Source organism: Danio aesculapii, chromosome 19 (genome assembly GCF_903798145.1).
Source record: "Danio aesculapii chromosome 19, fDanAes4.1, whole genome shotgun sequence".
NCBI classification, from domain to species: domain Eukaryota; kingdom Metazoa; phylum Chordata; class Actinopteri; order Cypriniformes; family Danionidae; genus Danio; species Danio aesculapii.
Window position 1 is genome coordinate 33,209,960 of NC_079453.1, and position 16,303 is coordinate 33,226,262.

Sequence of the window (16,303 nt, forward strand, 5' to 3'; positions counted from 1 at the left end):
CTTACTGTATTTTATCATAAGATACTTGCTAAAACAAAGTAAATTCTACCAGCCCCAGCCATATTTCTGCACAGTAGAGGACATTATGAGAAACATGCGACTTCTCATCACAATTCTCCTCTGATGTTGTGACCTTTTCATGCTTCATATTGCAATCAAGGGTGTCCTTATGCACAGCCTGATCTGTCTAATCTCTGTATTCTCTTCAGTCATGACCCTTCAGCCATCTGATATTAAATGATTTGCCTTTTTCTGTTACTGCACAAACCTACTAGCTTATATTCAAGTGACTCCTGTCTAGTGGTTGCGTAGTGAGAGCAATCTCTGAAGTGATGTAATGTTATGTAAATGTACTCGTTCTGATTGGATAAGCTGTACCTGGTAGGCGTGGTCTGTGTGCACTAGGTAGAGAGCGCTGGGAGCCGAGCGGCTGAGAGGGGTGCTGGAGCTGCTCTCGCTCTTTGCCCCGTTTGTGCCATCCGGCTGTCTCTGGTCCAGGGCCGGCGGGGGGGACAGCACAGATGGGGACACAGGAGACAGACTGCTCAAACCGTCCGCCACTGAGTCTGTGTTCAGCTTGATCTCAGTGTAGTAGAAATCCTCCTCACCGTCACTGCACTCTGAGTCACAGTTCCTCCTGATCAGACACAAATGAATGGAATATTTCATTTTGAACAACATGATTTGCTTTAACTCAGTGTTACTCATTTTCACCACTTATATGACTGCTTCATATTATTCAGTACTATAAAGCACTATGCTTTTCTGACATATTATAAAAAACCTAAACTTGTCTGCTCACACGGAGTCTGTTCTCACAGACAACTCCACTGATTTGTGTACAATATAAAATAACATTTTCTCTGTCGTTTAGTGCAGTGATTCTCAACTGGTTTGGACATGGGACCCACATTTTTACATGGTCATCAAGCCACGACCCAAATTTTTAGGAACTATAATAGAATTTTAGGAATTATAATGAATTTGTATTTATTTGTTAACATACACAAGTAGTGACAGATAAATCATAAGAAAATCCCCAAGACTTGCAAATAAGCAATATTTTATTGCTGTCATTTAACAAAATATATGCACTTGTGATGTCCTCAGCTCTTGGAGTCGTCTTTGAAAATAGTCCACAGGTTTGTCCTTGCAACCGGGATGTTTGATTTCTAAATGTCATTTTAATTTAGAAGGTTTCATGCTCTCTTGTGAGAGCACCTCACTACATGTGACACACTGAGGTTTTAAGTCTTTTTTGTCGTCAATATATGTAAATCCATACTTTACATATTTAAGGTCGTAATTGCGCTTCGACATATTTGTTGCTATAATTAAATGAAATTTCACATGTCAAACAGCATGGTTGTCGAACGTGCATTTCAAAATAAAAGTCTGGTAAAAGCAAAATAAGTTAAACATTAAAATGTTGATGTTTTTTGACCACAGACTCCGCGACCCACTGAAAATGTTCCCACTAGTTGAGAAACACTGGTTTAGCGGATGTATTACTGTACATAAAAAATTATAGTTCCAAAGTACACCCAATTGAAACACAAATATAAAATTTACTTTCACTTTTGGGCAATTTAATGCACTTTGCTAAATAAAAGTATTAAAATAATTCTTACTGTATTGGTATAATTTATTTATATATGTTATAATTTGTGACAATACATCACTATAATACAATATATCACATTAAAGTATGTTATTTTATAGATTACTAAAATGTAGGGTGAGGATAGTACTACAGTTTAGTGTATAATGCATATAGCACAGTATTGTACAGTACTTGCATTGAATTTTCTAACCATTATTTAATGCAACGCATAAAACAAACTGTCATTTTCTCATGTCCTTCCGCTGAACCAGACTTCAGAAAGATGAGATCTTCCAAATCCTACTGGTATCTCCCAGCTGAACTGACACTTGTGCGGTTTAATTAGACTTCAGCCGAGAGAAACATAAACCTTTCTTCACTCTCATCTGGCCTTAGCTGTCATTACTCTGTGCCCAGCAGTAATAGTGTAAGCGTGGTGATAATCCTGCTGGAATTAGTCTCATGTTTTGACATTGAATCAGGAGCTGCCTGCTATCACTTATCTCTCACTAAAGGCTATCCAGAGTTCGTTGTGATGGATGTCAGCCAAGAGATGGTACAACAGAATAAAAATATGAATGGGTTTCTGACAGAGTATAAGTGAAATGCAGTGTGGAGGAGTTATTTTGTTAGTAACAAACGTATATCTTAGAGTCTTGATGTGTATGCATGGGTATAAAATGGGTATGTTTCAGCTCATTTTGAATACATAGTTTGAACAAGCAGCAAATGTCATTTTTTTGTGTGTAATAACACAATTAAATCAAAAGTCATAATTATTTTATTAAATAAAGTTAAAAACGAATAAAGTTTTATTTTGCTGAATTAATAGCTTTTCTGTCATTATTAGCTAGGGGGTGTATTGTCTTGCAGTGGAAGTCTCCTCAACCCCCATACTCAATCCATACTGGATTAAAGACGCCTTATTTTTGTTAAATTAGAAAAAATTCAATATACATTATATACAAAATTTGGAAATTTTTTTGGAGCATGTTAAATCTCTGTAACTTGAAGCAGTTACTGTTGAATGAATGGTTGCCCATCTGCACTTTTAATCTGTACCTTCTAGATGAATACTAGTGCTGATATAGCACAATCATACAACTCTTTCTTGGCGTAAAACCACAAGTTTAAAGAACATGCCACCCCCCAGCCTATTCTGTTTAATATATTTACCCTTTTTCCTTTCTTTTAAAATGTTTCTTTTTTTTATTATTTATTATTTATTTTACCTAACACACCATGCTGCCAACCTCAACTTTAGGTACTCACCTGTTTTTTGCTTCATTTGTGAAATGAATGCACATCATATATTGTTTATGCAAATCAGATACTGTCTGTTGCACAATATGTGGGTTATAGTGTGGTTCATTTTAACTTTTTAATCAATGTTTTACTGTTATATATATATATTTATATTATATTTATATATATATATATATATTGCTTCTTTTGTTTGTTAACTGTCACAAAAATCTGATGAATAAATCTTATTAAGAAAAAAAACAAATAAAATTTAATTATATTTTTTAAAACAAGCTATTTTCTCACTGATTTACTGATGATACTTTAATGTAAAGTTTTACCGATGGTACTTTACGATTCTTTTGCGATTTAATTTGTTAAAAACATTTATTTACATTTATAAAACAAAAAAAGCATTTTTTTAGTTATTATACCTGTTGAATTTATATTTTATTTAATTAAATTAAATTAAATTAAATTAAATTAAATTAAATTAAATTTAATTTAATTTAATTTAATTTAATTTAATTTAATTTAATTTAATTTAATTTAATTTAATTTTATTTTATTTTATTTTATTTTATTTTACAGCAACAACAAAATTTGATACCCCACAGAAGCCTAATTGTGTACATTATGAATAAACCCAATTTTTGGTGATTCCACAGGTTGCCTTACCCAAGATGGACGGTTCGAATGTGCCTCTGGATCCCAGCAGCTGTGCTCAAGACCTTCCCGCAATTCTTCCACAGACACTTGAACATCACCTTCATGGAGTTCTGTCAGGGACACAGGTGCACAGTGAGTGCCCTAATCCACATTAACTGGCAGACCTCTTGTCCTCAGCATTCAAAAGCTCACAAAAGCCTGACACAGGGGGAGCCCGGAGCCTCAGCAGGACGCCAACCTAGACATCTCCCTTTCTCTATTCTGAGCCTGGTAATTGGTCGGCATTGAGAGTGACACTATAGCAGAGTCTTTCAAAAGCGCATGTCATCTTTCACACAATGTGTCTGCGCTAATTACACAATTGTCATTTGAGAGCCGCGGCTCCAGTGTCAAAACTGAACTCCGGCTGAAAGCGCGATTGAGCATAAGTGAAGATGAAAGTCTTAATACTTCGATCTCTCGAAATACGCTATTATGCCGGTGCCGTGCGCTAGTTTGTTTACCATTGTCAAGACGCTAATTTAATTTTTACTAGATGGCTATTGTGTTGGCCTGGCAAACAAAGCATCTCTTTTCCTGCTTAATCAGTTCGTGGTGTCCCTGATGAAAACCGTGCGCAATTCCCAGTGCTGTAAAGCAGCCACTAATTAATAACACAGTTCAAACTGGCTGCTGTCCTCGTGTTGAAGTCAACTCTCTAGAAGGCAGCTGAAGGTCAGAGCAGAAAGCCTTGCCATTTTTCTCCTCTTATGAAAGACACTGTCAGGAAAGACACTGAGATATGACTGATCGATGGCTTTGGAGGAAGCTAATGTTTTCACAGCAGTTCCTTGAAATTAATCTGAAAGTAATTGCACTTCTTTATCAACAGCATTATTAATTAGACGTGTATGCAGAAATGAGCGTGAAATCGGTATCATTGTACTACCAATGAAATGTACCGTAGCACTGTCGTGGTATAATTTGAAGTAACATTCAGTGTCATTTAAAGCTGTTTAGGTAGTATATACTAGGATAAAGAATCATTAACACAACATTTATGAAAGTGCCATGCAGCATTCATTTCATCACTGCAAAAAAGGGTAAAAAATGCTTGTTGATAAACTTTTTTTCCCCCCAAAGTTGAGAGGAAGATGGGATGACTTCGATATCGCTAGATACTACAATTGACTACTACCTTTTGCAATGTTCGGGATGAAAACATCCACTAAATGAAATCAGATTCATATATGTATATATATATTTTTGCACAAATCTGTTAATCAACCTCAGTCCTGAATAAAATTACTGAATTGTTTAGAAAATTACAGGATTTTACTCTTTAATTGCCAAGTTCATAAATAATGTCACTGATTTGGTAAAAAAAAAACACAAAATTACTTGTTTTCCATATAAAAAAAAGTTAATTTTACCTTATCATGCATTTACTGTACACTAAAAAAAGTGTTGCATGCAAAACTGTTGCAAACAATTTATTTGTGTTGAATTTAAACAAACAAATTAAATTTAATAATGTTCAACTTAATTTGTTTGTTTAAATTCAGCCCAAATAAATTGTTTACAACCACTTAACGTAAAAAATTGAGTAAATCCAAGGAATCATCTTTGAATAATTTTTTCAGTGTAGTTAAATTTAGTGGATGTTTTAATTCTGAACATACCAAAGGGGTAGTGAATTAGCCCAGAGTGTATTGTTGAGGTTTTTTTTTTTAATTCAAAGCATTTTCCCAAAATGTGTGTCAAAATAAGATTTGTCACCCAAAATCATTTCACTAGCTGAAACAAGTTCTGGCCAAATTAAGACACAAATCACCCCAGAGTGGATGAATACATCCCCAACAGCACATAAGTGTTAAATGCATAGCTAATGAACATATTTGTACCTTATTTTCATTGACAAAATTAAAACACATACCATGGTATGGCTATGTTTTATATTAAAATATTGTCTGAAAGTATTGTCAGCACAATTGCCATGGTTGTCTTAAAAGAACTTTACAATTCCATACAAGCAATATTAATACCACAATAAAACAACACCATTGCTGTACCCAGTTACTTTAGCAACTGTTATAAAAGGTACAGGTAACACTTTCCAATAAGGTTGTTTTAGTTAATATTTGTTAATGCGTTGCAGCACAGTGGCTCAGTTGTTGGAACTGTTGCCTTGCAGCAATAAGGCCGCTGGTTATGAGTCTCGACTGGGCTAGTTTCGTGTTTCCCTGTACTGGGTTGCGGCTGGAAAGACATCCACTGCATAAAATGAAATAGTTGGCAGTTAATTCTGCTGTGGCAACCCCTGATAAATAAGGGACTAAGGTGAAAGAAAATGAAAAAATGTTAATGCATTAACTAACATGAACAAACAATCAACATTTATTATAGTAATTATCTATGCTATTTAATGTTAGTTAATTAAAATACAGTGGTTAATTGTTAATTCATATTAACTCAGTGCAATAACTAATGTTAACAAACTTGAATTTGGATTTTAATAGAACATTAGTAAAGGTTGAACTATGATTAACAAATGCTGTACAAGTATTGTTCATTATTAGTTCATGTTAGTAAATTAATTAACTAGTAAAAACTTATTGCAAAGTGTCATTAAGATCCAAATATCACAGTGTATGGTAGTATACAGTATCTACCAACCATACTATCATTCAGAATCTACTGTATTATGGAACTGGCAGTTCTTTTTTTTAATGAAAACACCATGGTTGTTTTAATCAGTAAATATCATGGTATTTTAGAAGACCTCGTAAATTGACGGTGTGAATACTGTCATATGCTGTCACACAATCTTTCATTAGTTATACTATTACAAAATCGCTGTATTTCTTACACAACCAAACCCCTGTTGTTGGTTTGTGGTTTGTATCTCTTGGTAAAATCTCACAAATGCCATTCCAGATTTGCCATGCCTTAACAATTTGGCCCTTATCAAAGTCACAGAGCTTTATTCTTGCCCATTTCTCCTGCATCAACACGGTGGTTATGAGAACTGATTGTTTGCTTACCATCTAATCCAGCCAGACCTTAATAAAATATCTAGTCAAATATAATTTACTGTCATCAGGGCAAACATAAAAGAAATCAGTTATTAGAAATGAGCTATTAAACCGAATTTGTTTAGAAATGTGTTGAAAAAAAATCTTCTTTCCGTTAAAGAGAAATTGGGGGAAAAATAAAAAAGGGAGCTAATAATTGAGAGGGGCTAAGAACTCTGACTTCAATTGTATATTTATATTTCTGTAGTTTTTACAACAGTAGCAATAATGTAAATAAGGTCCCAACAAACACTGGCACCTCTGCTGTCCTGGAATCCTAAGCAGGAGAGACAATAACAGAGATAAAGAAGGGCCTATTCATTCCCACAAATGAGGGAAGACTGACAGAATCTAGGATGCACCTGACATGAGCGTGATGAACTGCAAGATGAAGTAGATTGGTGCCTTTGAGCAGCCTAGTGCACTGGTAACTTATCTTCGTAAAGACAGGTAAATTGCCTCTCTACACAGCATCATCATGTCTAGTAACGACACCTCCAAATGAGCCACATCCCAGAGAGGGACGGTATGTTATTAAAACTAAAGAAATATGTCTCTAAGACTTCTCAAACAATCCGTCTGCAACACTAGCCCACCTATATAAATCACATTTACACATCTTTCACAGGAACTATGAATCATGTACTTGGTGTTTTATTCATGGGCGTCGTGACAAGTGCTGTCAATCAACTAAAATAATTTGGTAACGCTGAGGAACCAATTCTCACTACTAACTAGTAGCTTATAGCCAGCCTATCATTAAGATATTAGATGTCTATTAGTACTTAAGGTACAGTTGAAGTCAGAATTATTAGCCTTGCTGTTGCTATTAGCTCCCCTGTATTTATAGTTTTAATAATTCATTTCTAATGACTGATTTCTTTTATCTTTGCCATGCTGACAACATAATATTTAACTGGATATTTTTCAAGATGCTAGTATTCAGTTTAACGAGCAATTTAAATGCTTAACTAGGTTAATTTGGTTAACTAGGTAATTGAGCAAGTCATCGTATAACAGTGGTTTGTTTTGTAGACAATTGAAAAAAAATTGCTTAACGGGGCTAATAATATTGACTAGGGCTGCGGTAAAATCGCTATCGATATTTTGTTGACCAATCACCATTGTCAATATCAATAAAAATATGATTCGGTATGTAGTTTCGGTATGAAGGCTATAGTTTTATTAAAATGTGGCTGCTTGGAAGCAATGGCAATAAGCTTGGGGTGTAAGTTTGTCATTTCCAATGGAGGTGCGCGACTTGCATGACGCCCATTTGGGCGGACGCGCACATGATTTTCTAGCCACATCTAGTTGGAAACATCTGAACTTTCCAAATGGCGCGAGCACGAGTAGAACTAACCAATCTGCTTCACAATTTGTAAGGAATATACACATTTCAGTAATAACGGCAGACTAACTACTTCGATTTGTCCGATTGTCATCTGCTGAGAAAACGAGTGATGGTCGCCTAGTAATGAGAGATGCCAGGGGAGCTTGTCATTTCAGGTCAGAATAACAACACACATGAAAACGAGTGCCGTGGCTAGCAGCAGTGAGGAGATTGTAAATAAAAAAGGATGTAAGGATGTCGCCAGAGTGGCTTTTTGGTTTCTTTTCTTGTTAATCTCAGAAACTAGCTCCCCATCTGGAAGATTTTTTTAACATAGAGGGTAATATATTCATTCAACTTCACAATTTGTAATGTTGCAGATTTATTATTGAGATTGCATTTTTGCCATATCGCCCAATCCTACACGGAACACCATTTAATCAACACCATTTCTATCAGTCATGATGTTAATACATTTATAGTACTGGCATTTATTTTTTCTCAGATTCAATATTTGTGAAAGCTGTTTGATATCAATACGCAAATTGACCTTCAGCATGAAATACCGTATTCAGCACTCAAACAAGAGTCTTTGCCTCACTCTAAATCACATTTGAATTTGACTTCAAGGATCACAAACCATGCCAGGGACGTTTTGTGTGCCGCTCGTTGTAAATCTATTATCTTCCTTTATCCATTCTTCCTATAGTAATATTTAACTAAGTTACGCCTGATCAAATCTCCATAAGTGAAGGTGAGATGACAGCGCCTCACCTTGCGTTTGCGGGGGATGGGTTCGTCGAACAGCAAGCTGTTCCCATCATGCTCATCGATGTTGTCGTCTGGCGGGCCACTAAGGCTGGGCATGCGAAAGGGTTTGAAGCTGTCGGCTGACAATGGTGGGGAGGGCGTGGACGGGTTGGACTGGTCACTTGGTGCACTCCAGCTCCAATATCCACTGCTGCTGTAGCTGGATGGAGTAAAGCCTCCATCCTTCCAGGATCCATTTAGACCCTCTGTATGGTGAAGAGGCATTAAGTGCAATAACCATCATACCGACACGCATATGGCTTTATAATATACTAAACTTTCAATTAAGTGTAATGGGGAGTGAGAAGACATTAAATCCATTCAGTTTATGGAAGTGTCATTGTTCAGTGGAACTTTAACATAGTGTCGTAACAGAAAGTTAAAGTCTTAATTATATATAAAAGCAACATTATAGTATTATAGTACTCCTTTAAAAGCCATCAAAAGATATAATACTCAACATGTGTGTCTCTAGACCAATTTTAAGGGGCTTTAGCCCCCAAAACATGAACTGAACACTACTAAATTATCGCCTCAGTTCCCTTTAAATTTTATATGAAAATGGTGGCAGACTTCCGCTCCTCTCTGTTTTCAACTCGTTTTTTATTTAATCAGCAAACCACAGCTGTGCAAAGCGAGAGAACAAAGTGTGTGTTTATCGATAGATTGTTATAATATCTGCATATTTGCAGTTCTTTGCTATAGAAACACTTGTACACCAATGTCATGGAGGAGCACTCGGGTTTCCCATCTACTGGTGCTCACCTCATCTTCACAGCTGTTTTCTCCAGTGAAAATGTAACTCTTAATGAACATTTCACTATTATTATTTAAAAATGAACTATAAATATAAAGCACATTTCATTGCATGGGGCATTGCCTATATCGTACATTCATGCACATTGTGTTGTATTGTATTAAAAAATATAAATTATTTCCTATTATTACTTATATTATGAACGTGAAATATGTAAATTAGCCTGTACATTTTATATGTATATATTTATGCCATTCTGGATTAGGAAAGTGGCAGTTTTATTTATTTAATATATGAGAAATAAATTTACTTGAGTATAGAAAGTGGTTTGTACTACAGTGTGTTAAGACTATTTGGCTCATTTAGAACTCAAATGGCTATGCAATACTGCTTGTTTTGTATACAATCCTACTATATTAGTCAAACATTTTTAAGTTAATTACTTTAAAATGATTACTCAAAATGTATATATATATATATATATATATATATATATATATAAATATATAAATATATATATATATATATATATATATATATATATATATATATATATATATATATATATATATATATATATATATATACATATATACATACATACATATATATATTCTTTTTTTTCATTAATAGTAATAAAAATAATAATTCCTTACATTTATATAGGGCTTTTCTAGACACTCAAAGCGCTTTACACAATGGGGGGAATCTCCTCATCCACCACTAGTGTGCAGCATCCACATGGATGACGCGACGACAGCCATATTGCACCATACCGCACACCACACACCAGCTGATTGGTGGAGAGGAGACAGAGTGATGAAGCCAATTATGATATGGGGATTTTTGGGCAAATTTGGCCAGGATGCCAGGGTTATACTCTTTTTCGTCAGGACCTCCGTTTAACGCCTCATCTGAAAGACAACACTCACTGAGCAGTATAGAGTCCCCTTCAATATACTGGGGTGTTAGGACCCACACAGACTGCAGGTTGAGCGCCCCCTGCTGGCCTCACTAACACAACTTCCGGCAACAACCCAGCTTTCCCATGTGGTCTCCCATCCAGCTACTGACCGGATGCAGCTCTGTTTGGCTTCAGTGGGCGACCATGTGAGAGTTGCAGAGAGCTAGTTGTCGGCGTTTAGCCTATAAGGAGCTGAGCCCTCCTAAAATGAAAATTCTAAAATAGCTCCTGATCCTTAACATTTTTAAGCAGCTGTGCGATGTAAAAAAAAAAAAAAAAAAAAAAGATCTTTGCTAATGCTCAGCTTTGTGATGGATTAAATGTTGACGTCTAACTTTTAATTAATATTTAACTACCAACCAAGCTGTTTTTACTTTTATTATTTAGACTTTAGAGATTGTTATTTTTATAACCAGTGATATAAAAATAAGATATTGATATATATTGTAACATAAAAAACTAACAACCACTAAAATGACTAAAAACTTAAAGAAATAAAGCATTATCAAATGTTCTATAATAATAAAAATAATAGTTAAATATATAATAAATAGTTATAAATTTTGATTTTCATAATAATGTGATATAATATTTTAGTACTTTTTATTTGTGTGATTATATTCTTCCTATTAATAGAGTCTTATTCTCAAAAAAAAATTATAATAAATAAACTAAAAGGAACACATTTCATTAACCATGTAAAATGGTTCAAGATAATCTGCCATTCAAACTAAATCATGACTTTGTAGAGTAAGAGACCTTTTCTAACATAAAAACAACTTAAGGGAATCAAATGTTACAGAAGTGTAGTATAAAGCCCCTTTAAGCTATTACTAGACGACAGCTTTAGAACAAGATAACGAAAGACAATCTCTGAGCTAAAGCACTGCTATCTCATGTGACAGTTTTTCTTGCACATGTGACAGCAAAAACAGGAAATAGCACAGCAGTTTTTGCAGTTCAGAGCAGAGTGTGTGAAAACGGGGGCTGAGATCAGAGTATTGTTGTGTTCTAATGTTACTTACCACTAACTTTAACAGGAGGACTCCGCACCAGAGGACTAGTGGACAGACTGGTCAACACCATAGCTGCGGTCACTTTGTCCATGTCCACCTCTTCCTCCGATTTCCTGAAAGAGCAAGAAACAAGACTTTAAGTCACAAAACCGACAAGTCTTATTTTTACGGAATAGTGTAGTCTATAGCATCCGTGCACGTCAACAAGATCTCTTTTCCCATGATTTGTGGATCAGCATTAGAGTGAGACAATAATACCTCACTTTCAACAACCTAACACTCACATGAGACACGCTGTAAGCACTTCCAGTGTGAAATGTCAGCTGTCAAGATGTTATTCTACACTCACTTTCCTTCTAGATCTGCATCAATGATGTACATCGCCTGATCCAGACAAACTCTAAATGTGGTTGCAAACTGGACAAGAAGAGCTGTGGCATGTCTTAAAAATGTAAACACATGCTATGAATCGACACACACACACACACTCACACACACTGGCAGTGCCTAACTACAGTACAGCTCAGTTCAAAAGTTTAAAGGGCACCTATTTTACCTCTTTTTCAATATAAGATGAGTCTTTTGTGTCTCCAGAATGTGTCTGTGAAGTTTCAGCTCAAAACACCCATCAGATTATTTATTTTACCCCTTAGAACATTAGAATTTTCTGCTCTTAACATTATGTTGCTGTTTTTGGTGCCTGTGTCTTTAATGCTGGTTGTCCCGGCCACCGTTCCCATGTGCTTGTCAGAGTGTGCCTCAATCTCCGCCTCAGCTGCATCAGATGAACAGCACAGTGACAGACATGAAGAAAGCAGATCTCATGTAACGTTTATGAGAAATACTACAGTAAAAACTTTCACAATTATTATTATTTGATGTATTTGTTGTGGAGTTGCAACACTGAGTCACTCTGTTCTGCATTTAACTTTGCACTGTTTTTGCACGCAACTGTTACAGGATACACATTAATATCCACTGCTGTATGGATATCCGTTATGTTAAAGTACAAAATAAACCCAATTTAACATCTACAAACTGGGATTGAAGCATCTTCTTTTGTAATTGTACTGACATGCAGCTGTGGTGATGAAGTAAAGACGGTAAAATCACTGTAAATCATTACAAACATGCACTGTTTTAAAACATTTTAAACTCTTGATCACATTTGATGATGATTGATGATCACAGAGAGCTCAACAGATCTTTTAATCCCAGTTGCTTTGCGCACGTCCTGTCTTGTTGATATTATTATACGTGTTACTACAGAGACATGTTAATATGTGGCTGTCACTCAATTCGGTGGGCGGGGAAACATCACTCTTACATTACGTTGCGGTGGGCCTCAAAGTGGGAGGGAATTGGATCCTATTTTAATGTCAGGAAATCAATAAAAAGAGACTTGCTGTCTTTATATCACCCCAATATGACTGTGAACACACTATACCTACACTATACCAACACACAGTTCTGTCCAAACAGCTTACAAAAGATGATTTTAATCATAGGTGCCCTTTAAAATATCCTTAATTTTTATTTTTGCTTGAAACTAAACGGTGCAAAATTATGGAGGTATGCATGATATTTTTTTAATAATGAAATTGATGTCTCTCTCACACACACACACATAGACTGTATACGCATACCCTACCACATGCATAAAATACCAAAATAGTGATGCTCCAATTATTATTCTCTATGAACGTTTTGAACGTTCCGTTATTTTACTAGCAAATTGGCTGATTGATTCTATAATTTTTTTTATAGAAAGTGTTTCAGCAAAATGTTGCTGAATCTGCAGTGATTTCAAATTAGAGGAAACAACTCCGGGTGTCCGCTGGGTCTTAAAAAGTCTTAAAAGATCTTCAATTTCAAAAACTAAATTTTAGTCCTTAAAAATTCCTTAAAAGTCCTTAAATTCTCTGAAATTTTGTGTCTTAAATCATTTTAAATAGGTCTTAATTTTGCTTTGTCCAAGTAAAAGCTACTCTGTCTGGCCAACATCCACCCAATCACCAACAATACACCTCAATAAAATCTTATTTTTTACATTTAAAGTTTTTTATTGCAAAGAGATACAATTCACAACCGCTGTTAGACATTTTTACAGCAAATTCCCCATTAAATTCCCTAATCAGGGAAAGAAAACTAAATATAATTATAGGATTCCTCATGATAATACCGGGTCATTAAAAAATCCTTAGTGTTTAACCCTGTATAAGTCTAAAATGTCATTCTTAATGGTCTTAAAGGGGGTTTTAAGACTTAAATATGACTTGGTGAAACCTGCAGAAACCCTGCAACTGCACTTTAATCATGCTCCACACAATAGAGCAACATAAATTCGTCTCGGGCAGTTGGTGATTTAAAATAAATCTTATAATTTCCAAACATGAAGTGATAAATACATAATCTGACTTTGTGAAATGATGGTGCATTAAACATACTGGCACAAACCTAAACGATAGACATGCTGGTTAAAAATGCTAGTTCATTCTCTTCCAGCAGGTGGTGACTGCAGGAGTACCAGCATTTCCTTAGTTGTAGCTGTAAGCGAAGCAGCTGCTCCAAAGACATGCGCTTTAAGTGTTAGGTGAATTGAATAAACTAAATTGTCTGTAGCGTATGTGTGTGAATGAGAGTGTATGGATGCTTCCCAGTACTGGGTTGCAGTTAGAAGGGCATCCTCGGTATAAAACATATGCTGGATAAGTTGGCGGCTCATTCCACTGTGGTGACCCCTGATGAATTAAGGAACTAAGCTGAAAAAAAATGAATGAATGAACAAACGTTTCACTCATAATTGCCTTAATACCTCACACAACAATATTTAGTATTTCCTCCAATATTTCACACATCATGAACAGTACTCCTGGCTATACTATAATCTACACATAAAATAAAATTAACAGATGCACAATTTTATTGAAGAAAGCGCATGTATATTAAGTATAGATGTTTGTTCAAGCTTTAGACTTTGAAATGTAAACCCCCAGTGATCGCTTAAATATGCTGGTATATAAACTGGCCAAACCAATATTAAATATGATTTGTGCAGATAATGTTGAAAATATTAGGGAATCGAGGAGGCATGAAATAAACAAAGGTTTCCGTTAAAAGTTTGTTGAAACACTGCCTCTTGTGTGATTTTTCTGTGTTTTTGGCCGATGTGACGCTGATGTTGCCTGTGCTCATAGACCATATAAAAAGCCTGTCAAGGATCAGGATGTCTCTCTCTCTCTCTCTCTCTCTCTCTCTCTCTCTCTCTCTCTCTCTCTCTCTCTCTCTCTCTCTCTCTCTCTCTCTCTCTCTCTCTCTCTCTCTCTCTCTCTCTCTCTCTCTCTCTCTCTCTCTCTCTCTCTCTCTCTCTGTGTGCATCTGTTCACTGCCTTCAGCTTCTCTGATCTCTGTTAACATCTCTTTTATATATTTCGTAGTGTAAAGTTGTTGCAATGCAGTTTGTATACAGATTAGGACAGAGATTGGCAGAACTGAAAAAAAAAAATTCATCTTCATCATTCTCACTCTCCTCTCAGATGGGATGGTGGGTCAAATCAAAGGTTACCGTGGGCCAACTTTGACCGGCGGGCTCTACTTTGGGCATCTCTGGTATATGCCTATACTAAAACTTTGGGCATAATTCAGTCTATGGTCTGACTGATTTGCAATTTCCTTTAGATTAGTTACTATTTCAGAGGTCGCCACAGCGGAATGAATGATTTTGGTATATGTTTTACACTGCGGATGCCCTTCCAACCCCAACCCAGTACTGGGAATAACCCTATACACACTCATATATTATGGCCAAGTTAGTTTATTCCATTCACTTATAGCACATGTCTATGGACTGTGGGGGGAAACCGGAGCACCCTAAAGAAACCCACACAGAAATGCCAACTGGCCCAGCTGGGACTCAAACCAGCGACCTTCTTGCTGTGAGGCAGGGAGGACCGGGAGAATTCCCGGTGGGCCGGTCCGTTTTTTGGCCACGAGGGCCGGAGTCCCTAGATGCTTGCACTCTCAGCAGTCATACTTTTTTCATTTATTTATTTATTCGACCATAGCCTCACCCTTTGTATTCATTTCTTTACCGCAGGTAAAATATTTTTATTTATTTCTTTTTATTTATTTCCTTGCAGCCCCTTGAGCAAAATGCAGCCTGCAGGTTACTGATGACGTAATTATCATTTGATCCCAAACAGCGGCACCTTGCTCATCAGCAAAATCATTTAAGAGATGAAAAATTGTTAATGAAAAACACACACATACAAACACTCCGCCATAATGCCATTGTGATCCAATGGTCAGCACGTTGTGTTACGACGCCGCCTACTCTCATTTGAGTAGTGTTTTTTGGGACTGGATATCTATAAAGAATTTTGCACAGAATATATATTGAGATATTGCAGGAAAGGACATTGTGATGTTTTAAAGAATAGTGTTGGAGATTTAGCTACCTTTTAATGTTCCACTATTTATGAAAAACATTTCAAAGTTCTAAAGCAGCTGAGTCGTTGAAAAAGACGTGATAGTGTCTGAATTGAAGATAGAAACTGAATTTGAAATGACGTTATTTTAATATAGTCAGTCGGGAACTGAGGTGGGCCTGTCTAAGGCTTGAAATTCCAGGGCTGAAAAGGAATCGCAGTCCGGCCCTGCTGTGAGGCGACAGTGCTAACCACTGAGCCACCATGTAATTATTTATTAGTCACATGGCATTTATAACTCATTATGACTGATTTAAAGCAACATGTTTACAAAGATATTTTATTTGTATTTGCACAGGATATAGGCTACGCTTACAGGCTAATCAGATAAAAGTGGGCAGAGTACTTAAGTCGACTTTACAAATT

At 35.9% G+C, this 16,303-nt stretch overlaps 1 protein-coding gene across 2 annotated transcripts in view; it reads right to left on the reverse strand.

Moving 5' to 3' along the window:
* znf704 (zinc finger protein 704) overlaps positions 1 to 16,303 on the reverse strand; it is an 85,750-nt gene that overhangs the window by 7,508 nt on the left and 61,939 nt on the right. For both annotated transcript variants that reach the window (XM_056479559.1, XM_056479557.1), the window contains exons 3-6: positions 11,460 to 11,563; positions 8,678 to 8,919; positions 3,527 to 3,627; positions 379 to 637 (exon numbers count right to left, since the gene is read on the reverse strand). In XM_056479559.1, the coding sequence (XP_056335534.1) occupies positions 379 to 637; positions 3,527 to 3,627; positions 8,678 to 8,919; positions 11,460 to 11,563 (706 nt within the window). The remainder of the gene's footprint in view (positions 1 to 378; positions 638 to 3,526; positions 3,628 to 8,677; positions 8,920 to 11,459; positions 11,564 to 16,303) is intronic.